Source organism: Panthera uncia (assembly GCF_023721935.1).
Source record: "Panthera uncia isolate 11264 chromosome A1 unlocalized genomic scaffold, Puncia_PCG_1.0 HiC_scaffold_17, whole genome shotgun sequence".
Taxonomy (NCBI): domain Eukaryota; kingdom Metazoa; phylum Chordata; class Mammalia; order Carnivora; family Felidae; genus Panthera; species Panthera uncia.
In genome coordinates, this window is record NW_026057577.1 from 58,265,750 (window position 1) to 58,285,424 (window position 19,675).

General features: G+C 36.9%; 1 protein-coding gene across 2 annotated transcripts in view; it reads left to right on the top strand.

The window, feature by feature from the left end:
* The window catches only part of JMY (junction mediating and regulatory protein, p53 cofactor), a 56,474-nt gene that overhangs the window by 14,365 nt on the left and 22,434 nt on the right, over positions 1-19,675 (top strand). For both annotated transcript variants that reach the window (XM_049648572.1, XM_049648574.1), the window contains exon 3: positions 6,926-7,095. In XM_049648572.1, the coding sequence (XP_049504529.1) occupies positions 6,926-7,095 (170 nt within the window). The remainder of the gene's footprint in view (positions 1-6,925; positions 7,096-19,675) is intronic.

Genomic DNA, 19,675 nt, shown 5'->3' on the forward strand with positions numbered 1-19,675 from the left:
TTTTTGAGAGACAGGGCATGAGTGGGGGATGGGCAGAAAGAGAGGGAGACATGTAATCTGAAGCAGGCTCCAGGCTCTGAACCGTCAGCACAGAGCTTGATGCGGGGCTGGAAACCACGAACTGTGAGATCATGACCTGAGCCAAAGTAGGATGTTTAACTGACTGAGCCAACCAGGCGCCCCTATTTTATTTTTTAAATGTTTTTTAAATTTATTTTGAGAGAGAGATTGAGAGAGTACGCATGAGTAAAGGAGAGTCAGAGAGAGAGAGAGGGAGAGAGAATTCCAAGCTGGCTCTGCGTAGGGCTCCATCTCACAAACCATGAGATCATGGCCTGAACCGAAATCAAGGCTTGGATGCTTAACTGACTGAGCCACCCAGGCACCCCAAAATTAATGTAATTCTGATAAGAACTGTAATATTGTAGAATTTGACAGGCGGATTTTAATATTAGTGAGAAGAGTAAATACTTTATTTTTATGTTAATATGATTGAAAAAAATCGTATAGTTTGTATATCTTGCTATTTTATTTACATCTTTTGTTTTCTTCGGGAGAGTTTCATTTTTTTTTTTTTTTTTAATTTAGATTCTACACAATTCTCAGTTCACTTCTGGGTGTTTTATTGAAAAATTTTTTTTAATGTTAATTTTTGAGAGAGCAAAAGGGAGAAGGGCAGAGAGAGAGAGAAGGGCACAGAATTTGAAGCAGACTCCAGGCTCTGAGTGAGACACAGGGCTCAAACTCAAAAACCACAAGATCATGACCTGAGCCCAAGTCGGGTGTTCAACCAACTAAGCCACCCAGGCAGGTGCTCCTTGCCCAAAAAGATAATAAGGGAATATTGCAGACAACTCTGTGCATTCAAATCCAGCAAACCTGATTCAATGCAACAATTTCTTCTTTTTTTTAATGTTCATGTAGTTTTGAGAGACAGCGTGCCAGCAGGGGAGGGACAGAAAGAGAGGGAGACACAGAATCCGAAGCAGGCTCTAGACTCTGAGCTGTCAGCACAGAGCCCAACACAGGGCTTGAACCCACCAACTGTGAGATCATGACCTGAGCCAAAGTGAGATGCTTAACTGACTGAACCACACAGGACCCACCCCCCACCGTCCAATGCAACAATTTTTTGTAGGAAGATAAAATTATCAATTCAAGATGAAATCAATAACCTGAATATCCCTATAACTATTAAAGAAATCGGATTTGTAGTTAAAACTTTTAGAACAAGAATTCTCTATGCCTAAAGAGGTACACTGGCAAATTTTTACCACATTTGAATAGTAGGACCAGCTTCACACAAGATCTTCCAAAAATACAGACGAGGAAGGAATACTTTGAATTTATATGACTGAGATCAGCAATATCCTAAATCCTAAACTACATAAAGACAGTATTAAAAAACCCTACAGATCAGCATCCTGCATATATATTGGCAAACTTAAAGTATTGTACAAATTTTTTAAGAAATTAACCTTTGTGACCAAGTAGGATTTTTCTTGATTCAGTATTTGAACATCAATCAATGTAATCCACCAAATTGAAGGTTAAAGCTGTGGTTTTTAACTAGAGATAAATGTATCACAAAAGGACATTTAGCAGTCTCTGGAGACCTTTTTGGTTGTCTTAGCTACACAGGGTGTTAACTAGTATCTAGCAGAGGCCATAGATTATGTTAAACATCCTATGTTATACAGGACGGCCCAACCTACCACAAAGAATTTTGTGGCACACAATGTCACAAGTGTTGAGGTTGAGAAGCTTTAGTCTTTTCAAAAAACTTGCATGGTCAGTCATATCACTAGATGCCGAAAAAGCATTTGACAAAATAGGACATCCTGTGTGTTGAAAACACTCAGCAAGCTAGGAATAGAAAAGGAACTTCCATAACTCGATAAAAGGCATCCACAAAAACCCTGTAGCCAACATCACATTTAATGAAGGGCCGAATTGTTTCCCCCATTTTAAAATAGGTACAAAGTCAAGGATGTTTACTCTTAACACCACCCCTGTTCAACATAATATAATATTGTAATATGGCAAGAAAAATAAAATTGTCCCCATTTTAGTTAATATTGTTTATGTCAAAAACTGTATGGAATCTATTTTTTAAAACTCTTTAAACAAGTGACTTTCTACCAAAACATGTACAGAATTTGAATGCTTACAATTACATAACAGGTCTTTGATTTCTTTATCATAAGTAAATGGATAGACATGTTGTGTTCACATGTTGGAATATCCAACATAGTAATGATCTCCGTTCTCCCCAAAGTGATGTATAGACACCTATAGTACCTATGGAAATACCAGCAGGACTTTTTCTTATAAACATAAACCAGCTAATTGTAATGTACATGAAAGGGCATAGAGGAACTAAAATACATAAAGCAGTTTAGGAAAAAAGAAAACCACAAGCAAAATCACATTACCTGACTTTACAAATTATAGAGCTACTGTGGTATGGTATTAATGGAAGAGATAGACATGTATATCAATGGAATAGAATGGAGAATAAGAAATAAATGTACAATACATGGACATTTACTCTTTGATAAAACAATTCAGTGGGAAACAATAAGTGGTATTGGAACACTTGGCCGTCCACTTGTAGAAACATGAACCTTGACCAAAACCTCACACCTTGTACAAAAATGAACTCAAAATAAATCTAAATGAAAACTGTGAAACTTCCAGAAGAAAACTAAGAGAAAAATCTTAGTAACCTAGAGAGTTAAGCAGAGTTTGTAGCAGTGGCACTACAAATACAAACTGTTAAAGTAATTGAGGAGTATGAACCATAAAAGAAAAAATTGATAAAATGAATTTCACCAAAGTTAGAAACTTTTTACTCTGGCAGGTACTACCAAGAGAATGAAAAGATAGTATTCGAGAGAAAATATTTGCAAAAAACATTTGACAAAGGACTTGTATCCAGACTATATAAAGAACTCTTAAAACTAAACAATAAGAAAACAATTCAGTTAATAACTGTGGAAAGGGCTTGAACAGAGGATAAAGATGGCACTTAAAATATGTCCAAGACTATTAGTCATTAGTATAATGCAAATTAAAACCACAATGCGATACCAATACACACCTATTAGAATGTCTAAAATAAAAAATACTGACAATACCAAAAGCAGAAAAGGACGCAGAGTAACAAGAACCCTTCCTTTATTGCTGGTGGTAATGCAAAATTGTACAGGCAATCTGCAAAGTGAATGCAGTTTCTTATATAAGTTAAAGATATGCTTACCATATAACCCAGCAGTCCCACTCCTGAGTATTTAACTTAGAGCATTAAGATAATTTTAAAAACTAAAATTTTAATTTTACAAAATTAAGAGAACAATACATTAAAACATTAATGGTAGTTCCTTTAAATGTTTAAAGATGTCATTTCCTACTGTAAACTATATGAAATAGTTGTATGTATACTATTTGGTTTAGAGTCTGCTTTCTAGATGCACTTTTTAATATTTAAAAAAAGTTTGCATTATGCTAAAAATATATCATCATTACAGAAAATTTAGAATATTAGAGGGGAACCCCCCCACACACATCTGTAATCCTACTGCCTCTGCAGCCACTTTGTGTGCCTATCAGTTTTTTAATATATGGTTTGTTACATGATTGCAGTGATTATATGTTCTCATATATGGCCTATAGTTTGTTGGTTCTGGTTCTTTACAGTTTTGATGATTGTTCTTTATACTGTGCTTCTCCAGTTTTAATCTAAACATTTTTTACATATGATTAACATCATTCTAGGATTTCAAATAATTCATCAGAGTCACTGTAGCCTTCTTTATACCTCAATTCTGGTGACTTTATCCTAGCAGGAAGCCCTTGAACCCAAACACATATTTGCTTGGACTTTTAATTTTCCTTTCTTGAGTGTGTTTCCTTCCCCCTGTTAGAGAAACGAAGTGAAGATCTCTCTTTGGCTTTATGCTGCTGAGAGTAAAAGTCCTCCTTTGTTTCCAAAAACAAGGTTGACTTTCTAATTTCTCTTTTTAGAGGAAGAGTAAAACAGCCCCTTCTTTTCTTTCTTATACAGAGCCACATGTAACCTAATTTTGATATATTCTTGCTTAGCTTTTTTTTTTAGTTTAGTTTTTTTTTTTTTTTTTTTTACGTTTGTTTATTTTTAGAGAGTGAGACCGTGCACGACTGGGGGAGGGGTAGAGAGAGAAGGAGACCAAATCCGAAGCAGGTTCCAGGCTCTGTGCTGTCATCACAGAGTCCGACGCGGGGCTTAAACCTATGAACTGAGAGATCATGACCTGAGCTGAAGTCGGACGTTCAATTGACTGAGCCACCCAGGCGCCCCAAGCTTTTTGTTTAATGTTTATTTTTCTGAGAGAGAGATAGTGCAGAAGTAGGGGAGGGGCAGAGGGAGAGGGAGACACAGAATCCGAAACAGGCTCCAGGCTCTGAGCTGTCTGCACAGAGCCTGATGGTGGGGCTTGAACTCATGAACAGTGAGATCATGACCTGAGCCAAAGTCGGATGCTTAACTGACTGAGCCACCCAGGCACTCCAATTTCTGCTCAGCTTTTAAAAACATCTTAAATTGGCTCATTTCTGACAAGTATACATGTTAGCACATTAAACTTTTTTTTTCTTACAGATTTAACATGATACTTTGTGAATACCAGAACTGCATTGCCTTCAGAGCCTTTTTTTTTTTTTATTTACATTGACTGATCTTTGTAGACCATTATAATAGAGTTGTTATTCTGATAATGTAAATGGTCTCCTTAGCAAGAATCTTTTTTCTTGCCATCATAGGGAGAGAAGAATCTGTTGTAGAGATATCCTCTACTGTTCTAGGGGTATTGCAAACATCGTACACTCACAATTTTCTTTATTACTGTCATATTTCTGAGCTGTTGGAGAATAATTCTAAATGAAGTGAGTTAACAGTGAGATGTAAGAATATGTTCTAGTCAAGGTATTAGAATACTAAGTTATTGACTAGCTGTTGTGGTAGGTAAAACATGAGACTGAATTAGGACAGGGAGCTACCCCTCAGACTAAAGTAGAGAGGAAGTGATGGTGCCATGTGAAGTGGAAGAGACATTTAAGTAACTGTCATTCTCTCAATTCCCACAAAGGCTTTTAGACTTAGGTACGATATTTCCTTTTCTAACTCAATGGAATTGAACCCAAGAACAATTAAGTTTTTTGCCAAAAGTTATGTGTCAGTTATAGGTAGAATTGGGAATTTAACTCAAAATTATTTCACTTCAAATCCTTTTTCCTCCCTACATTGTACTACTGTGTTGATCTTATGGTTGCAGAAATATTAAAATACAGTTTTAAAAGATGGGCAGAAATTTAAAATTGCAGAATCATTTGTTCAGCCAACATGAATAGATTTTACTTGTTCGCCTAAAACTGAGATTCAGAGCAAAGTTATGCACTAAAAAATTAACCCTTTTGTGTTAGCACTTGAAGGCCACAGGAAAACAGAAATCAAAATAATTGATTTAACTATATTCAGAGGCGATTGTAAGTCAGCAAAATTTCTTATCTAATAGGAACTCAAAAGATAGTTTTTAATTGTAAATTCATAAAGAGCAGTATTTTTTTTTTTTAATTGAAATAACCGCCAGAAACAATTAAAAGCATTGGGCATTGAGACTAGGGGGTAGGGAAGAGCTGAGCCTGAGAAACTGCTCTTATTAGTTATAACCCTGCCTGTACAGTTATAAGTTTTACGTATGTACTTGTGTTACTGGAAAATTTTTTTTTTTTTAAGATTTCATAAAACTCTGAGGCAAAGATTACTGAGATATACTTCCTTGCACAAGATGGTTAGGACACAGTGGTAGTACAAAATTAATTATCATTTACCTCTGGACATATAAAAGATACTAATCAGTGTGTACTGACTTAAAGATGATGTTCAGTGCTAATCACATTGCCTACCTCTTTTATAACGAGTGTATCTCTGACCTGTTAAAGTGGGTGGGCATAAGGATGGTTTTATTGCGTAAGGACCCAGGATAAGCCACTACTGTACTATATTATTAGTGATAAACTTCTTTAACTAGAAGATACTAGCTGTTTGATGTCAAGAAGTATCTCTTGACATAGGGCTCTGTTGTTGTAAATAAAAAGTTCTTTTTTCTTTTTGGGGGAGGTGGAAGATGAAACTAGATGTTTTCTTTGAGTCTTGATTGTGTCGTTCCAGCTCTAACCTCTGAGTAAGCTCCATGGTAACATCTAGGATTTGTTTTTTGCTCCATCAGATCATTGTATTTTTGGAGGACTCAGAATGATCAAATTTAACACATGGATTTAAATAAATAATCTTAAATAGTTATGACTGATTTCAATTAGCATACCCAGGAAAAAGTATAAACCTTTGTAGAATAAAGTATAAAAACTTAGAATTTAATGACACTAAACATATGGAAGAATATTTTTAAAAGTTTGAAAATCAGGGTGCCCGAGTGGCACATTGGGTTAAGCGTCCGACTCTTGATTTCCGCTCAGGTCATTATCTCAACAGTTCATGGGATTGAGCCCCATACCCGGCTCCCTGCTGACAGTGCAGTGCCTGGTTGGGATTAATATTCTCTCCTCTTCTCTCTCTCCCCCCCCCCCCCACCTTTCCCCTGCTTTTGTGTGCTTACTCTCTCTCAAAATACATATTTTAAACAAAAGTCTTAAAATCTGACAAATCAGTTTTATCTTCAGAAATTTCTGAGGATGATTATTTAGATTTCTTAGTGATTTTAGAATCTAAGATACTGTTGAGTTGTGTTTTAGAGCTGCTATATAGGAAACCTAAGGGAGTAGGATTTGTATGTTTAAGTGTGTGGTTAGTGAAGTCTGAAACTTTCAAATTGTTTAGTATCAAGTTGTCTTACGTCTTAATGTCTCTTTAAAAAATTATTATTAATAGCTGTGTACGATCGAATGCGAGCAGATCAGAAGAAATTTGGTAAAGCATCGTGGGCAGCAGCTGCAGAACGAATGGAAAAGCTCCAGTATGCTGTTTCTAAGGAGACTTTGCAGATGATGAGAGCAAAAGAGATCTGTTTGGAACAGAGGAAACATGCACTAAAAGAAGAGGTAACAAAAACCATCAGAAAAATATATAACATTTGAAGATAAGATTTGCTATTTGATTTTTGTATTTGTACAGGACTGGCATTTTCTGACTCTGTAGGCAGTTAATTTTGCAGTGTTTCCATGAGATGATACTCAAGATGGGGGCTTCTGATTTGAGTTGTCCACTAGTAAGAGACGTATAAGGTATTCTCATAAGCATCACGGTGTGACTGTAGGCAGCAGTACACTATTTAAAAAGTTGACATTAGAATTTCATTGTTGTCTTTTAAATGTTTTGTACTGTAAGGTTCAAAGGTCTGACAGTTATTTTTCAAAATCTTCTAAAAAGGTTTGTTTGTTTAGAGAGACAGAGACCTTGCAACTGGGGTAGGAGAGAGATGGAGACGATCCCAAGCAGGCTTGGTGCTGCCAACACACAGCCTGACATGGGGGGTTGAACTCGTGAAACCATGAGATTGTGACCTGAGGTAAAACCAAGAGTCGGATGCTTAACCGCCACCAGACACCCCTTAAAGCTCTGACAATTATTTAAAAAGTTGCACTGCCCAGAGCAATGAAGAAAAATCCTAATTCAGAACCCTTACCTTTTGGGAGTTTCCCATTTTATTACTGAACACAAAACAGGTTCAAAAGAGGTCCGTTTTCTTGACTGTACTTAATTTAAGACCTCTTCATGAACCCCCCCCCCCCCCCCCCAAAAAAAGACTAGTTTTACAAATCCTTGAAAAGGTTGCTGATAGACATATTTAAAATTTATCTAAATGATCTTTTAAAATTTACTTTTTCATCATCGTCCTGTTCATCAGTGGTTTTAGTATCCTCATACTGTCCAGTGCAATGTGGAATAACCCCCCTCCCCAGTCTTGCTTGAAAATATTGAAACCATTAATTACAATATTTTTATTACCTCTGAGGCCATTATCTTTAAACACTGTTAAACACTTTATTAATAAATTTGACCAGAACAGATGGCCTTCTTAAAAATTTTTTAATTTACATCCAAGTTAGTTAGCATATAGTGCAATAATGATTTCCAGAACAGATTCCTTAATGCCCCTTACCCATTTAGCCCATACCCCCTCCCACAATCCCCCCAACAACCTTCTGTTCTCCATATTTAAGAGTCTCTTATGTTTTGTCCCCCTCCCTGTTGTTATATTATTTTTGTTTCCCTTCCCTTATGTTCATCTGTTTTGTCTCTTAAAGTCCTCATATGAGTGTAGTCATATGATATTTGTCTTTCTCTGACTAATTTCACTTAGCATAACACCCTCCAGTTCCATCCACGTAGTTGCAAATGGCAAGATTTCATTCTTTATGATCGCCGAGTAATACTCCACTGTATATGTATACCACATCTTCTTTATCCATTCATCCATCGATGGACATTTGGGCTCTTTCCATACTTCGGCTCTTGTCGATAGTGCTGCTATAAAACATTGGGGTGCATGTGTCCCTTCGAAACAGCATACCTGTGTCCCTTGGATAAATACTTAGTGCAGTTGCTGGGTTGTAGGGTAGTTCTATTTTTAGTTTTTTGGGGGAACCTGCATACTGTTTTCCAGAGTGGCTGCACCAGCTTGCATTCCCACCAGCAGTGCAAAAAGAGATCCTCTTAGTCCGCATCCTCACCAACATCTGTTGTTGCTTGAGTTGTTAATGTTAGCCATTCTGACAGGTGTGAGGAGGTATCTCATTGTGGTTTTGATTTGTATTTCCCTGATGATGAGTGATGTTGAGCGTTTTTTCATGTGTTGGTTGGCCATCTGGATGTCTTCTTTGGAAAAGTGTCTATTCATGTCTTTTGCTCATTTCCTCATGGATTATTTGTTTTTTGGGTGTTGAGTTTGATAAGTTCTTTATAGGTTTTGGATACTAACCCTTTATGTGATAAGTCATTTGCAAATATCTTCTCCCATTCTGTCGGTTGCCTTTTAGTTTTGCTGTTCGTTTCCTTTGCTGTTGAGAATCTTTTTTATTTTGATGAGGTCCCAGTAGTTCATTTTTGCTTTCATTTCCCTTGCCTCTGGAGACATGTTGAGTAAGAAGTTGCTGCAGCCAAGGTCAGAGGTTTTTACCTGCTCTCTCCTCAAGGATTTTGATGGCTTCCTGTCTTACATTTAGGTTTTTCATCCATGTTGAGTTTATTTTTGTGTACAGTGTAAGAAACTCCAGGTTCATTCTTCTAAATGTCGCTGTCCAGTTTTCCCAGGACCACTTGCTGAAGAGACTGTCTTTATTCCATTGGATGTTCTTTCCTGCTTGGTCAAAGATTAGTTGGCCATATGTTTGTGGGTCCATTTCTGGGTTCTCTATTCTGTTCCACTGATCTGAGCATTTGTTCTTTGCCAGTACCATACTGTCTTGATGATTACAGCTTTGTAGTATAGCTTGAAGTCAGAGATTGTGATGCCTCCTGGTTTGGTTTTCTTTTTCAAGATTGCTTTGGCTATTCGGGGGTCTTTTCTGGTTCCTTACAAATTTTAGGATTATTTGTTCTAGCTCTGTGAAGAATGCTGGTGTTATTTTGATAGGTATTGGCATTGAATATGTAGATTGCTTTGGGTAGTATTGACATTTTAACAGTGTTTGTTCTGGATAGGAGCATGGAATATTTTTGCATTTTTTTGTGTGTGTCTTCTTCAATTTCTTTCATAAGCTTTCTTTCATAAGTTTTCAGTGTAAAGATTTTTTACCTCTTTGCTTAGATTTATTCCTAGGTGTTTTATGGGTTTTGGTACAATTTTAAATGGGATCAATGCCTTGATTTCTCTTTCTGTTGCTTCATTGTTGGTGTATAGGAATGCAGCCAATTTCTGTGCATTGATTTTATGTCCTGTCACTTTGCTAAATTCATGGATCAGTTCTAGCAGTTTTTTGGTGGAATATTTTGGGTTTTCCATAATAGAGTATTAGGTCATCTGCGAAGAGTGAAGTGTGATCTCCTCCTGGCGGATTTGGATGCCTTTTATTTCTTTGTGTTGTCTGATTGCTGAGGCTAATACACTCAATACTATGTTGAATAACAATGGTGAGAGTGAAGATCCCTGTCTTATTCCTGGTCTTAGGGGGAAAACTCAGTTTTTCCCCATTATAGACGATATTAGCGGTGGGTCTTATTATTCATATATGGTTTTTATGGTCTCGAGGTATGCTCCTTCTATCCCTTCTTTCTTGAGGGTTTTTATCAAGAAAGGATACTGTATTTTGTTAAATGGTTTCTCTGCATCTATTGAGAGGATCATGTGGTTCTTGTTCTTTCTTTTATTGATGTGAATTAATCACATTGATTGTTTTGCTGATACTAAGCCAGCCCTGCTGCCCAGGTATAAATCCCACTTGGTTGCGGTTAATATATTTTTTTAATATATTGTTGGATCTGGTTGGCTAATATCTTGTTGAGGATTTTTGCATCTGTGTTCATCAGGGGCAGATGGCTTCTTATGAAAGGGTATTCAATCAACATGGTCATTTGCTGATAGTTTTCCTAACTATTAGAAGAAGCAAATCTCCTTGTTGTTCATGGGTCACCTGTAGTTTTAAAAATGAATGAAGATTAAAGCTTGTGTTAGGGATGAACCTAAGATGGTGTCCTATATGGTATATAATGACATTTCATGGTTTAGGCACAACTGTTCAGTTGGTGCTCTTTTTCTTAATGTTTATTTTGAGAGAGAGCTCAAGCAGGGGAGGGGCAGAGAGAGAAGGAGAGAATCCCACGTAGGCTCTGCACTGTCAGCAATGTATTGTATCATACATTATGTCATTAAGTCATTTTTGGAAAAACATGAAGTCACTTTCTTTTCACCAGTAGGCCATATGTAAAATAAATAAATATATGTATATATATATTTTTTAATTTTTTAATTTACTTTTGAGAGAGAGAGTACGTGAGTGGGTGAGCAGCAGAGAGAGAGGGGTGGGAGGGAACAGAGGATCCCAGGCAAGCTCTGCATTGACAGCAGAGAGCCCCCATGCAGGGCTCAAACTTACGAACTGTGAGATTGTGACCTGAATCGAAGTCCGACACTCAACTGATTGAGCCACTGCATTCATTCTTTAGTAATTCTTTAGTAGTATGTTCTTTAACCTCCATGTTATTTGTGGTCTTTCCAAATTTTTTCTTCTGGTTGACTTCAAGTTCATATCATTGTGGTCTGAAAATATGTGTGGTATTGTCTCAGTCTTTTTGTACTTGTTGAGGGCTTGTTACCCAGTAGGAGATCTTAAAGGATGTTCTTTGTGCCCTCAAAAAGAACATGTATTCTGCTACTTTAGAATGAAATGTTCTGAATATATGTTAACTCCATCTGGTCCAATGTGTTACTCAAAGCCATGGTTTCAGGGCCCCTGGGTGGCTCGCTCAGTTAAGCATCCAACTTTGGCTCATGTCATGATCTCTTGGTTTGTGAGTTTGAGCCCCCCATCAGTCTGTCTGCTGTCAGCACTGAGCCCATTTTGGATCCTCTTTCCTGTTTCTCTGTCCCTCCCCCACTCATTCATATTCATTCATTCTTCCCCCTCTCTCCCTCCCTCCCTCTCCCTCTCCCTCTCCCCCCCCCCCCCCCCAAATAAATGAATAAATAAACTAAAAAAAAAAAAAGGCAATTACTTTCATGTTGATTTTCTGCTTAGGTGAACTATCCATTGTTGTACATGGTGTGTTAAAGTCCCCTACTGCTTTTGTATTTTTATCAATGAATTTCTTTGTTTATTATTAATTTATTTATGTATTTGGGTGCTTTCACATTGGGGGCATAAATAGTTACAATCGTTAGATCTTATTGGATAGACCCCTTAATTAGGATGTAATGCCTCTTTTTCATCTCTTTTAACAGTGTTTGGTTTAAAATCTAGTTTGATAACAAGTATGGCTACTCTGGCTTTTTATGTGCATTAGCATGCTAGATATTTCTCTGTCCCTTCACTTTCAATCTTCTGGTGTCTTTAGGTCTAAAATGAGTCTCTTACAGGCAGCATATAGATGGGTCTTGTTTTTATTTATCCATTCTGATACCCTGTGTCTTTTGATTGAAGCATGTAGTCCATTTATATTTGGAGTGACTATTGATAGATACGAATTCAGACTCTTTGTGTTATGTGTAAAGTTGGTGTCTCTGTTCCTTTCTAGTCTTTGTTGTCCCTCTCCCCCAACACACCCACAGTCCCCTTTTAAGATTTCTTTCAGGGTTGGCTTAGTGTGGTCAACAACTGCTTTAGTTTTTGTTTGGGAAACCATGCATGCTTAATTTAGTTTTTTGATAGAATGATCTTTATATGGTTAATACCACATTTTGTGCATTCATCAGTTGATAAACATTTGGACTCTTACTGCTTTTGGAGCTATTATGAACCATGCTGCCGTGAACCCTGTCAAGTATAGGGTTTTCATTTATCTTGGTATGTCCCTAGGAGAAAACTGCTGTTTAACTTTTTGAGGAACTGTCAGACTGTTTTCCTAAGCAACTGTTCCCAACAGCAGTGTACAACAGTTAGAATTTCTACACATCTTGTTCTACACAATCATTAACACTTAAAATGTGTCTTTTTTATTATGGCATCTTGGTTGAGTGTGAAGTGGTATCTCATTGTGTTTTTAGATGCATTTCCCTCATGGTATTTATATTGAGTATCTCTTCATTTGCTTATTCCCTACTTATTTATCTTCTTTGGAGAAACATCTGTTCATACCTTTTACATTTTAAAATTGTGGTTTTCTACCCATGGGGGAGGGGAAGGAAAAAAAAAAAAAAGAGGTTAGAGTGGGAGAGAGCCAAAGCATAAGAGACTGTTAAAAACTGAGAACAAATTGAGGGTTGATGGGGGGTGGGAGGGAGGGCAGGGTGGGAGGGAGGGCAGGGTGGGTGATGGGTATTGAGGAGGGCACCTTTTGGGATGAGCACTGGGTGTTGTATGGAAACCAATTTGACAGTAAATTTCATATATTAAAAAATAAAAAATAAAAAAAAAATAAATAAAATTGTGGTTTTCTTTATTACTAAGTTGAAAGACTTCTTTATATATTCTATATACAAGTTTTTTATAAGATACATAATTTGAAAATATTTGCTCCCATTCTATGGATTGACTGTATTGGTTGTTAGGACACTGGCTATATGTGGCAGTAGTATATTTTAGTCTCTAAGGAAAAACAAAATGTCTCCACTTTTATTAGTACAGCTGTATGAAATTTTTTTGGCTAAGTTGGTCCCTATTGACATTTTAAAAGTGCATATGCTTATCTACTCTTGTTAAAAAGTAGTGAGATAGCTTATAATGTATAATGAGTATGATCTAGAAAGAAATCTTTTTGTTAATGACTTTAAATTGTGATTTTTTTCCCCTTATATTTTATTTGCTACTAGTGTTAAAGGCAAAATTGTAACTTGTCTTGTCCTGGAACTTTTTCACCCTGTATTCAGAATCTCTTTGCAAGGATTTCAGTCCTACTCATGTTCCCCTGAAGCATTTCTATTGCAATCTCCTTTTCCTAGTAAGCTTTCTCATTTATGTCACAAGCTGTCTGAAGGACTAAGTTCCAGAACTTTTAAAACGTAAAATCCTAGGTTTTGGTTTTTGGTTTTTGGTTTGTGTGTGTGTTTTAATCCTGGCATTTTATTGCCTGGGAAGTTGAGTACCATTCTTTGTCTTTATCACATGTGCTAGCTTTGTTGTTCTAACCAGGCTGACAGTGAATTATAGAGTGCCTAAAAGAACTGCTTAGGGTAAGATTTCTGACTGTTTGCTATTGTAAGAACATTGTTCTTACTGGAGTTGGTCTAGGGTTGTAGAGGAAGGGCTGGGCTAAAATGGGCCCCAGGAGTCTAGGATGATTACCTGTGGGGTCATTTTCCCTGGGGCCACCCCATTACCTTAATGGTCTCCTTCTTAATGTTCTGGATTGTGTTTAAATTCTTCAAAGGGTTTGGTAAACATACCAGTCATTCTTGCCAGGTTTATGCTTGAGTGTATATAATGTACATATTGTGTTTTTTATGTATATCTATGATGTACTACACCAGTTTTATTAGCATTAATTTAAGGTGACCACATTACTCATGAGAAACAGAGCAAATATGAATTAAGTCCATCCCAAACAGGTGATTTTCCATTGAACACTTGATAATACAGTACTGCTCTGTTATTTAAATTATGGGGAGACTTTTGTTCTTTAAAAAAAAACAGTATATTGTGTCTTGGTTTTTTTTGTTTTTGTTTTTGTTTTTAAAGAGAAAACTTCTTCCTGATGTGACAATATAAAATACTTTAAAAATTAAAATCAGAGGAGTGCCTGGGTGGCTCATTCGGTTAAGTGTCCGACTTTGGCTCAGGTCATGATCTCACGGTTCATGAGTTCGAGCCCTGCATCAGTTCGAGCCCCGCATCAGGCTCTGTGCTGATAGCTCAGAGCCTGGAGCCTGTTTCAGATTCTGTGTCTCCCTCTCTCTCTGCCCCTCCCCCACTCACACTCTGTCTCCCTCTGTCTCAAAAATAAATAAACATTAAGAAAATTTTTTTTAGTTAAAATCAGAAATTAAAAAAAAATCAGATATTAAAAAATATTTACTAATAATTGATATGTGTAGTGCTAAACTTGTAAATTCTTAAGTACTAAATTATACCTACATAAGCAAAACTATATTTGACATTTAAATTCTTTAACTCCTTTAAATATGCTTTAGGAGTACATACCATTTCTTTTAATCTGTCTCCTTTATAAATGTTTCTGGATCTTGATTGTAGTCATTCTTACCCTTTTGAGGTCCCAGACTCCTGCACTATTAAGAATTTGAAAGCTGGCATAGTGTGTGTGTGGGGGGCGGTGGGGGGGGGTGACGAGCATGCCCGGGTGGCTCAGTTGGTTGAGCATCTCACTGTTGACCTCTGCTCAGGTCATGATCACAGGGTAATGGGATCGAGCCCCTTGTTGGGCTCTGCTCTGAGCATGGAGCCAGCTTGCAATTCTCTGTGTCCCTTTTCCCCACCCTCCCACTTGCATATGTCTGTGCTCTCTTGCTCACTCGCTCTCTATAAAAAAGAATTTGAAACCTAGGAACTCTTTACTGAGAGAAATATGCATATACTTACAGTTCTGCAGACAAATTTAACAGGTTTGCAAATCATCTGTACTTGAACCTTTGATCCCAGATTGCCACTGGTGTTCAAATTTTCCCATCAAAAACTCCTGAAAACATTGATGTCTCTTTGGCTCAAGACCTTTGAAAGAACCCAGGGTGAGTTTAATTAGTCACAGCCACAGAACAAAACGAAAATACATAAAATGACACAGGGTTAGGAATAGTATATGTGTAAAAAGTATTATTAAAATAAGGATTATTAATGAAATAAGGGGATTCTGTTTGTAGTTATTAATTGAAATAGGAGATGCCAAGATTGAGATGCTAGGATGAAACATCAGAAAATACAATCACATCTCGTTTAGCATGTTCTCTGCTTAACAGAGAATTAACCAGAAAACTTTTTGGATGACAGTCCTTCCTTGTTGAACGTTCTAAGAAAGGTATCAATGTGCTTTCTTTTCTTGGCAGAGAATGCCAACCATTCGCCATACATTTTTTAGAAACTTTGATTCCTTGAGTTCCTCTCTATGAACATATATCTACTGCTAGAATATTGAGCTAAATACATACCAATCCTGAGGCTGCATCCTCACTATCCATAATTTTGTTATTCTTCTAAAATCATACAGCTAAACTGTTTTTAAGGTTATATTCCCCCATGTCATTTCTCTTTAAATCATTAAGTATTTATGGAGCATTTATAGTATACCCTAGGGGACCTAAGCTTAGGGTCTCAACAGTGCTATTCAGTAGAACTTCCTACAACAATGGATGTGTTTTATATTTGCACTTTTCAGTAGTGTACCTACTACTCAGATCTATCTATTGAGCTCTTGAAAAGTGATTTATGTGACAGAGGAACAGAATTTTAATTTAATTTATATTTAAATAGCCACATGTAACTTTAGGCTACCATATTTGGACAGAATAATGTAGATCTTGATTCTGCAAACTTATTACTTACATAACCTTGGGTAAATTACTTAACCTCTCTATAAAATAAGATCAATAGATACCTTTTAGGAAAGTGATGATTTCATTGGTTAATGTATATAAAGTATTTAGCATAATGCCTGGCACATAGAGTAAGAACTCCATAAATCTTAGACACGATTACTCTAATCTGTGTTACATATTATGCAAGTATCAAGGAAGGGAATAGAAAGATGGGAAAAATACAATTCCCATGCTTCAGACAGTTGTATTTCAAATGGACCTTGCCAAGAAGTTTCAACAGCAAGAAGCTTTGGTGTGATGGACACAGTCTGAACAGAGGTAGGGCAGCTAGGGTGCTAGTCCAGGTAGTGACTCTCTTTTTTTGTTTTTAATTTATTAACAAACATGTAGATAGTCTCTTCTGTATCTATACGTTAGAAATTTCAAAGTCTTGAAGTAGAAAAAGCTAGGTAATACTGTAAAAGTTTTTATATTACTTATGAAATTCTCTTTTAGTCATCTTAATATATTTTGATATTAATTACAAAAAAATAAATAGAAAAGTTTAAAAATGTTTCTGGCCCTATCTTTAGTGTTTTATGTATATTATCTCTTAAATCTAAAACATAACCCTTTATACTACAAGCCTATAAGCCATTGTCTCAAATCTCTGAGGCCAGATATGTTTTATTAGAGTTCTAAGTTTTCCAAATTTTAGACAGATTAGGACATATAACTTCAGACAAGTGTTGTTATTCCATTAATGAAACATACTTTCATCAAATGGAATAAATAGGGATTCACATCATTTCTGGATAGCTTCCTACAAATGGATTACGAGATTAGGTTTTGACATCAAAGAAATTATGGCTGTTTTTAGTTTTCAAAGAGTTCTGAAATGTGGAATTCTAGATAATTCCTTGTGTTTATATGTATTCTCCATATTTGTGAAGCTGTTATTGGTAGAACCTCATATACTCAGGTTTGTTTGTACCAATCCTCATGTACTTTCCATCCTTGCCACATAGTAAAAGGGCTAGTCTTGACTGACAGCTTGCTGAGCTTGCCTTTAATGTTATGTCTCTTGTGCGGTACGTGGTTTTGATGATGACTGAACCCTCATTTCATTTATTGCTAACTGCTATACTTTCCATAACTCAGACAAGCCAGCAGGTGCCCAGTGAGAATTTATTGAATGCATGACTCCACCCACAGATACTCTGAAAGTTCTAATTTTTGTAGCTCCTCACATGTCATGGAGTTTTTCGAGCATACTAGAGTGAAAGGCAAGATAGGGGCATCATTAGTTTGTATAAATTGCTTCATGTCTTGTTTCATGGTATAGTATAGTCAAAATAGGAAACAAGAACACCACTGTTATTGTGCATAGTGGGAATGATTATCAGTGGGGTTAGTAATGTACAATGTCCTTATGTGGATGTTGGATGTTGATTGGTACTTCATTTCCTTGCTAGATTTACTATAAAAACTTTTTTTTTCTTTTCCATATTTATTAGAGTGGTGCTCCCTACTTATGTCTAGTGGAAAGGCCATTCTTCTAGGAATTGGGAGGATTGGGTCAGGCACAATGTTGCTGGTATTACCTGCATTACACTGGGAAGGCAGTTTGTTTTGAGGAGTTTGTTCAGAAGGTAAAAGTTGAACTGAATAAAATTTCAAGATAGCAAAGTGTGAAAACTTGGCATTTGATTGTCTCCTTTGAGCACTTACCTTACTTTCTAGGCTTCTTTATTGCCCAGGGAAGCAGTGACCCCAGGCATAACAAAGGTGCCCCAACTATGGCACCTACCTTCTCTGCATTGTTCCATTGTCCAGAATTAGTGTTGCTTGTACTCTTGATTCCCATTCCCTTAGTTCTGTGCCTGTTCCCTGAATTAGATACCAGGAGAAAAATCAGTTTGGAAATTAAGATATTTTAGGGAAGGGATTTGGAGCAGCATACACTTCGTATAACTCTGCATGTCTTTCACTGCCTCCATGTCAAAGTTTAAATAAACCTTAGAGCACAATTTTACCCTCCCAAATTTCCCTTGTCTCTTATCTCTCTCTCCTTAGTTTATCCCATAAAAAATCCTCTCTACTGCAGTCCCTACAACCCTTTTACTTGTCATGATGCCCACCAATGCTTCATTGTTTGTTCTTTCAGAGGTTGGGATTCAGTAGATCCTCTGCCTGCACTTCTGCATCTGAGGTTTTTTCATTTTTGTACCTTGCGATAGCAGATCTACCTCTTGACTTCCTTGCTTTGAATGGAACTCAGTAAACCAGAAAGTTGGCGATGAGGTCACTTCTTGTAAGAATACACTCCTTCCTTTCTCAGTTTGATATTTGATATTGGCTGACAGTGTAAAAGTATGTCAACAAGGGGCTTTCAGCTTTCTTTTCCTTAAGCAAAGTATTGGACAAGAGTCAAACTTGTAGAGTATAGGGGAAGCCCTAGCACAGTGATATGAACACGGCAAACAAATGGTTGCTTTCAGCTGGAGAGAACTAGAGATAGTGATGGTGGAACTAGTAGTTCCAGGCTTGATCTGAACAGTGTCACTGTTCATGAAGGTTTTAGACTGATACACACTAAGGTTTTATCTTAACTGATGATAATTTTCCAGAGAATAAAGCCTTTAACATTATGTATTTTATTTATTTTTTAAAGCTTAATCTTCTCACTAGTTTTTTTTTTTTTTGTTTTTGTTTTTAATTTATTTTTCAGACTGAGTGTGTGAGCAGAGGAAGGACAGAGAGAGAAGAAGAGAGAGAATCCCAAGCAGGCTCCACGCTGTCAGTGCATAGCCAGACGTGGGACTTGATCTCACAAACTGTGAGATCATGAGCTGAGTCAAAACCCAAGAGTTGGATGCTTAACCAACTGAGCCACCCAGGCACCCCAACATTATGTATTTCGCATGTTTGTATGCTGTGCTCACAGAAAGTATGGGTGCTAATAATAGAGGAATATGCATTCTGGAGCTTTGGTCTCCAGAGCTAGATAAGAAGCCCAAGGTTGTATGCAAAGGGATGTTTGCAATTTATAGTGAGACTGAAAGTCTCAGACAAGAAATGACACGTTCATATTTTATGACTTAGGACCAAAACACCAGGATTTCATTTTGTCAGTATTCTCCTCCATGAGACACTGTAATGGAATCTTGTGGTTTGTTCCATATTTACTGTTTGTCACTCATAAAATATTTCCTAATGCAGCAGGATCATTGGCCTACAATTCATTAAATATTCAATGTAAAAATTTTATAACATTTATGAAAGAGCACGGTACTTAACCTGATTATTATTAAATGTATACCGTTAAGTGTATACCATTGCACATTTAGATTACAGGCTAAGTGTTGCTTTGCAGTTTACAAGGAACTTGAGGGGCACCTGGGTAGCTTAGTTGGTTAAGCATCCAACTCTTGATTTCAACTCTGGTCATGATCTCACGGTTCGTAGGATCAGTTTGTGGGATTGAGCCCTGTGCCAGGCTGTGCACTGACAGCATGGAGCCTGCTTGGGATTCCTTCCCTCCCTCCCTCCCTCCCTCCCTC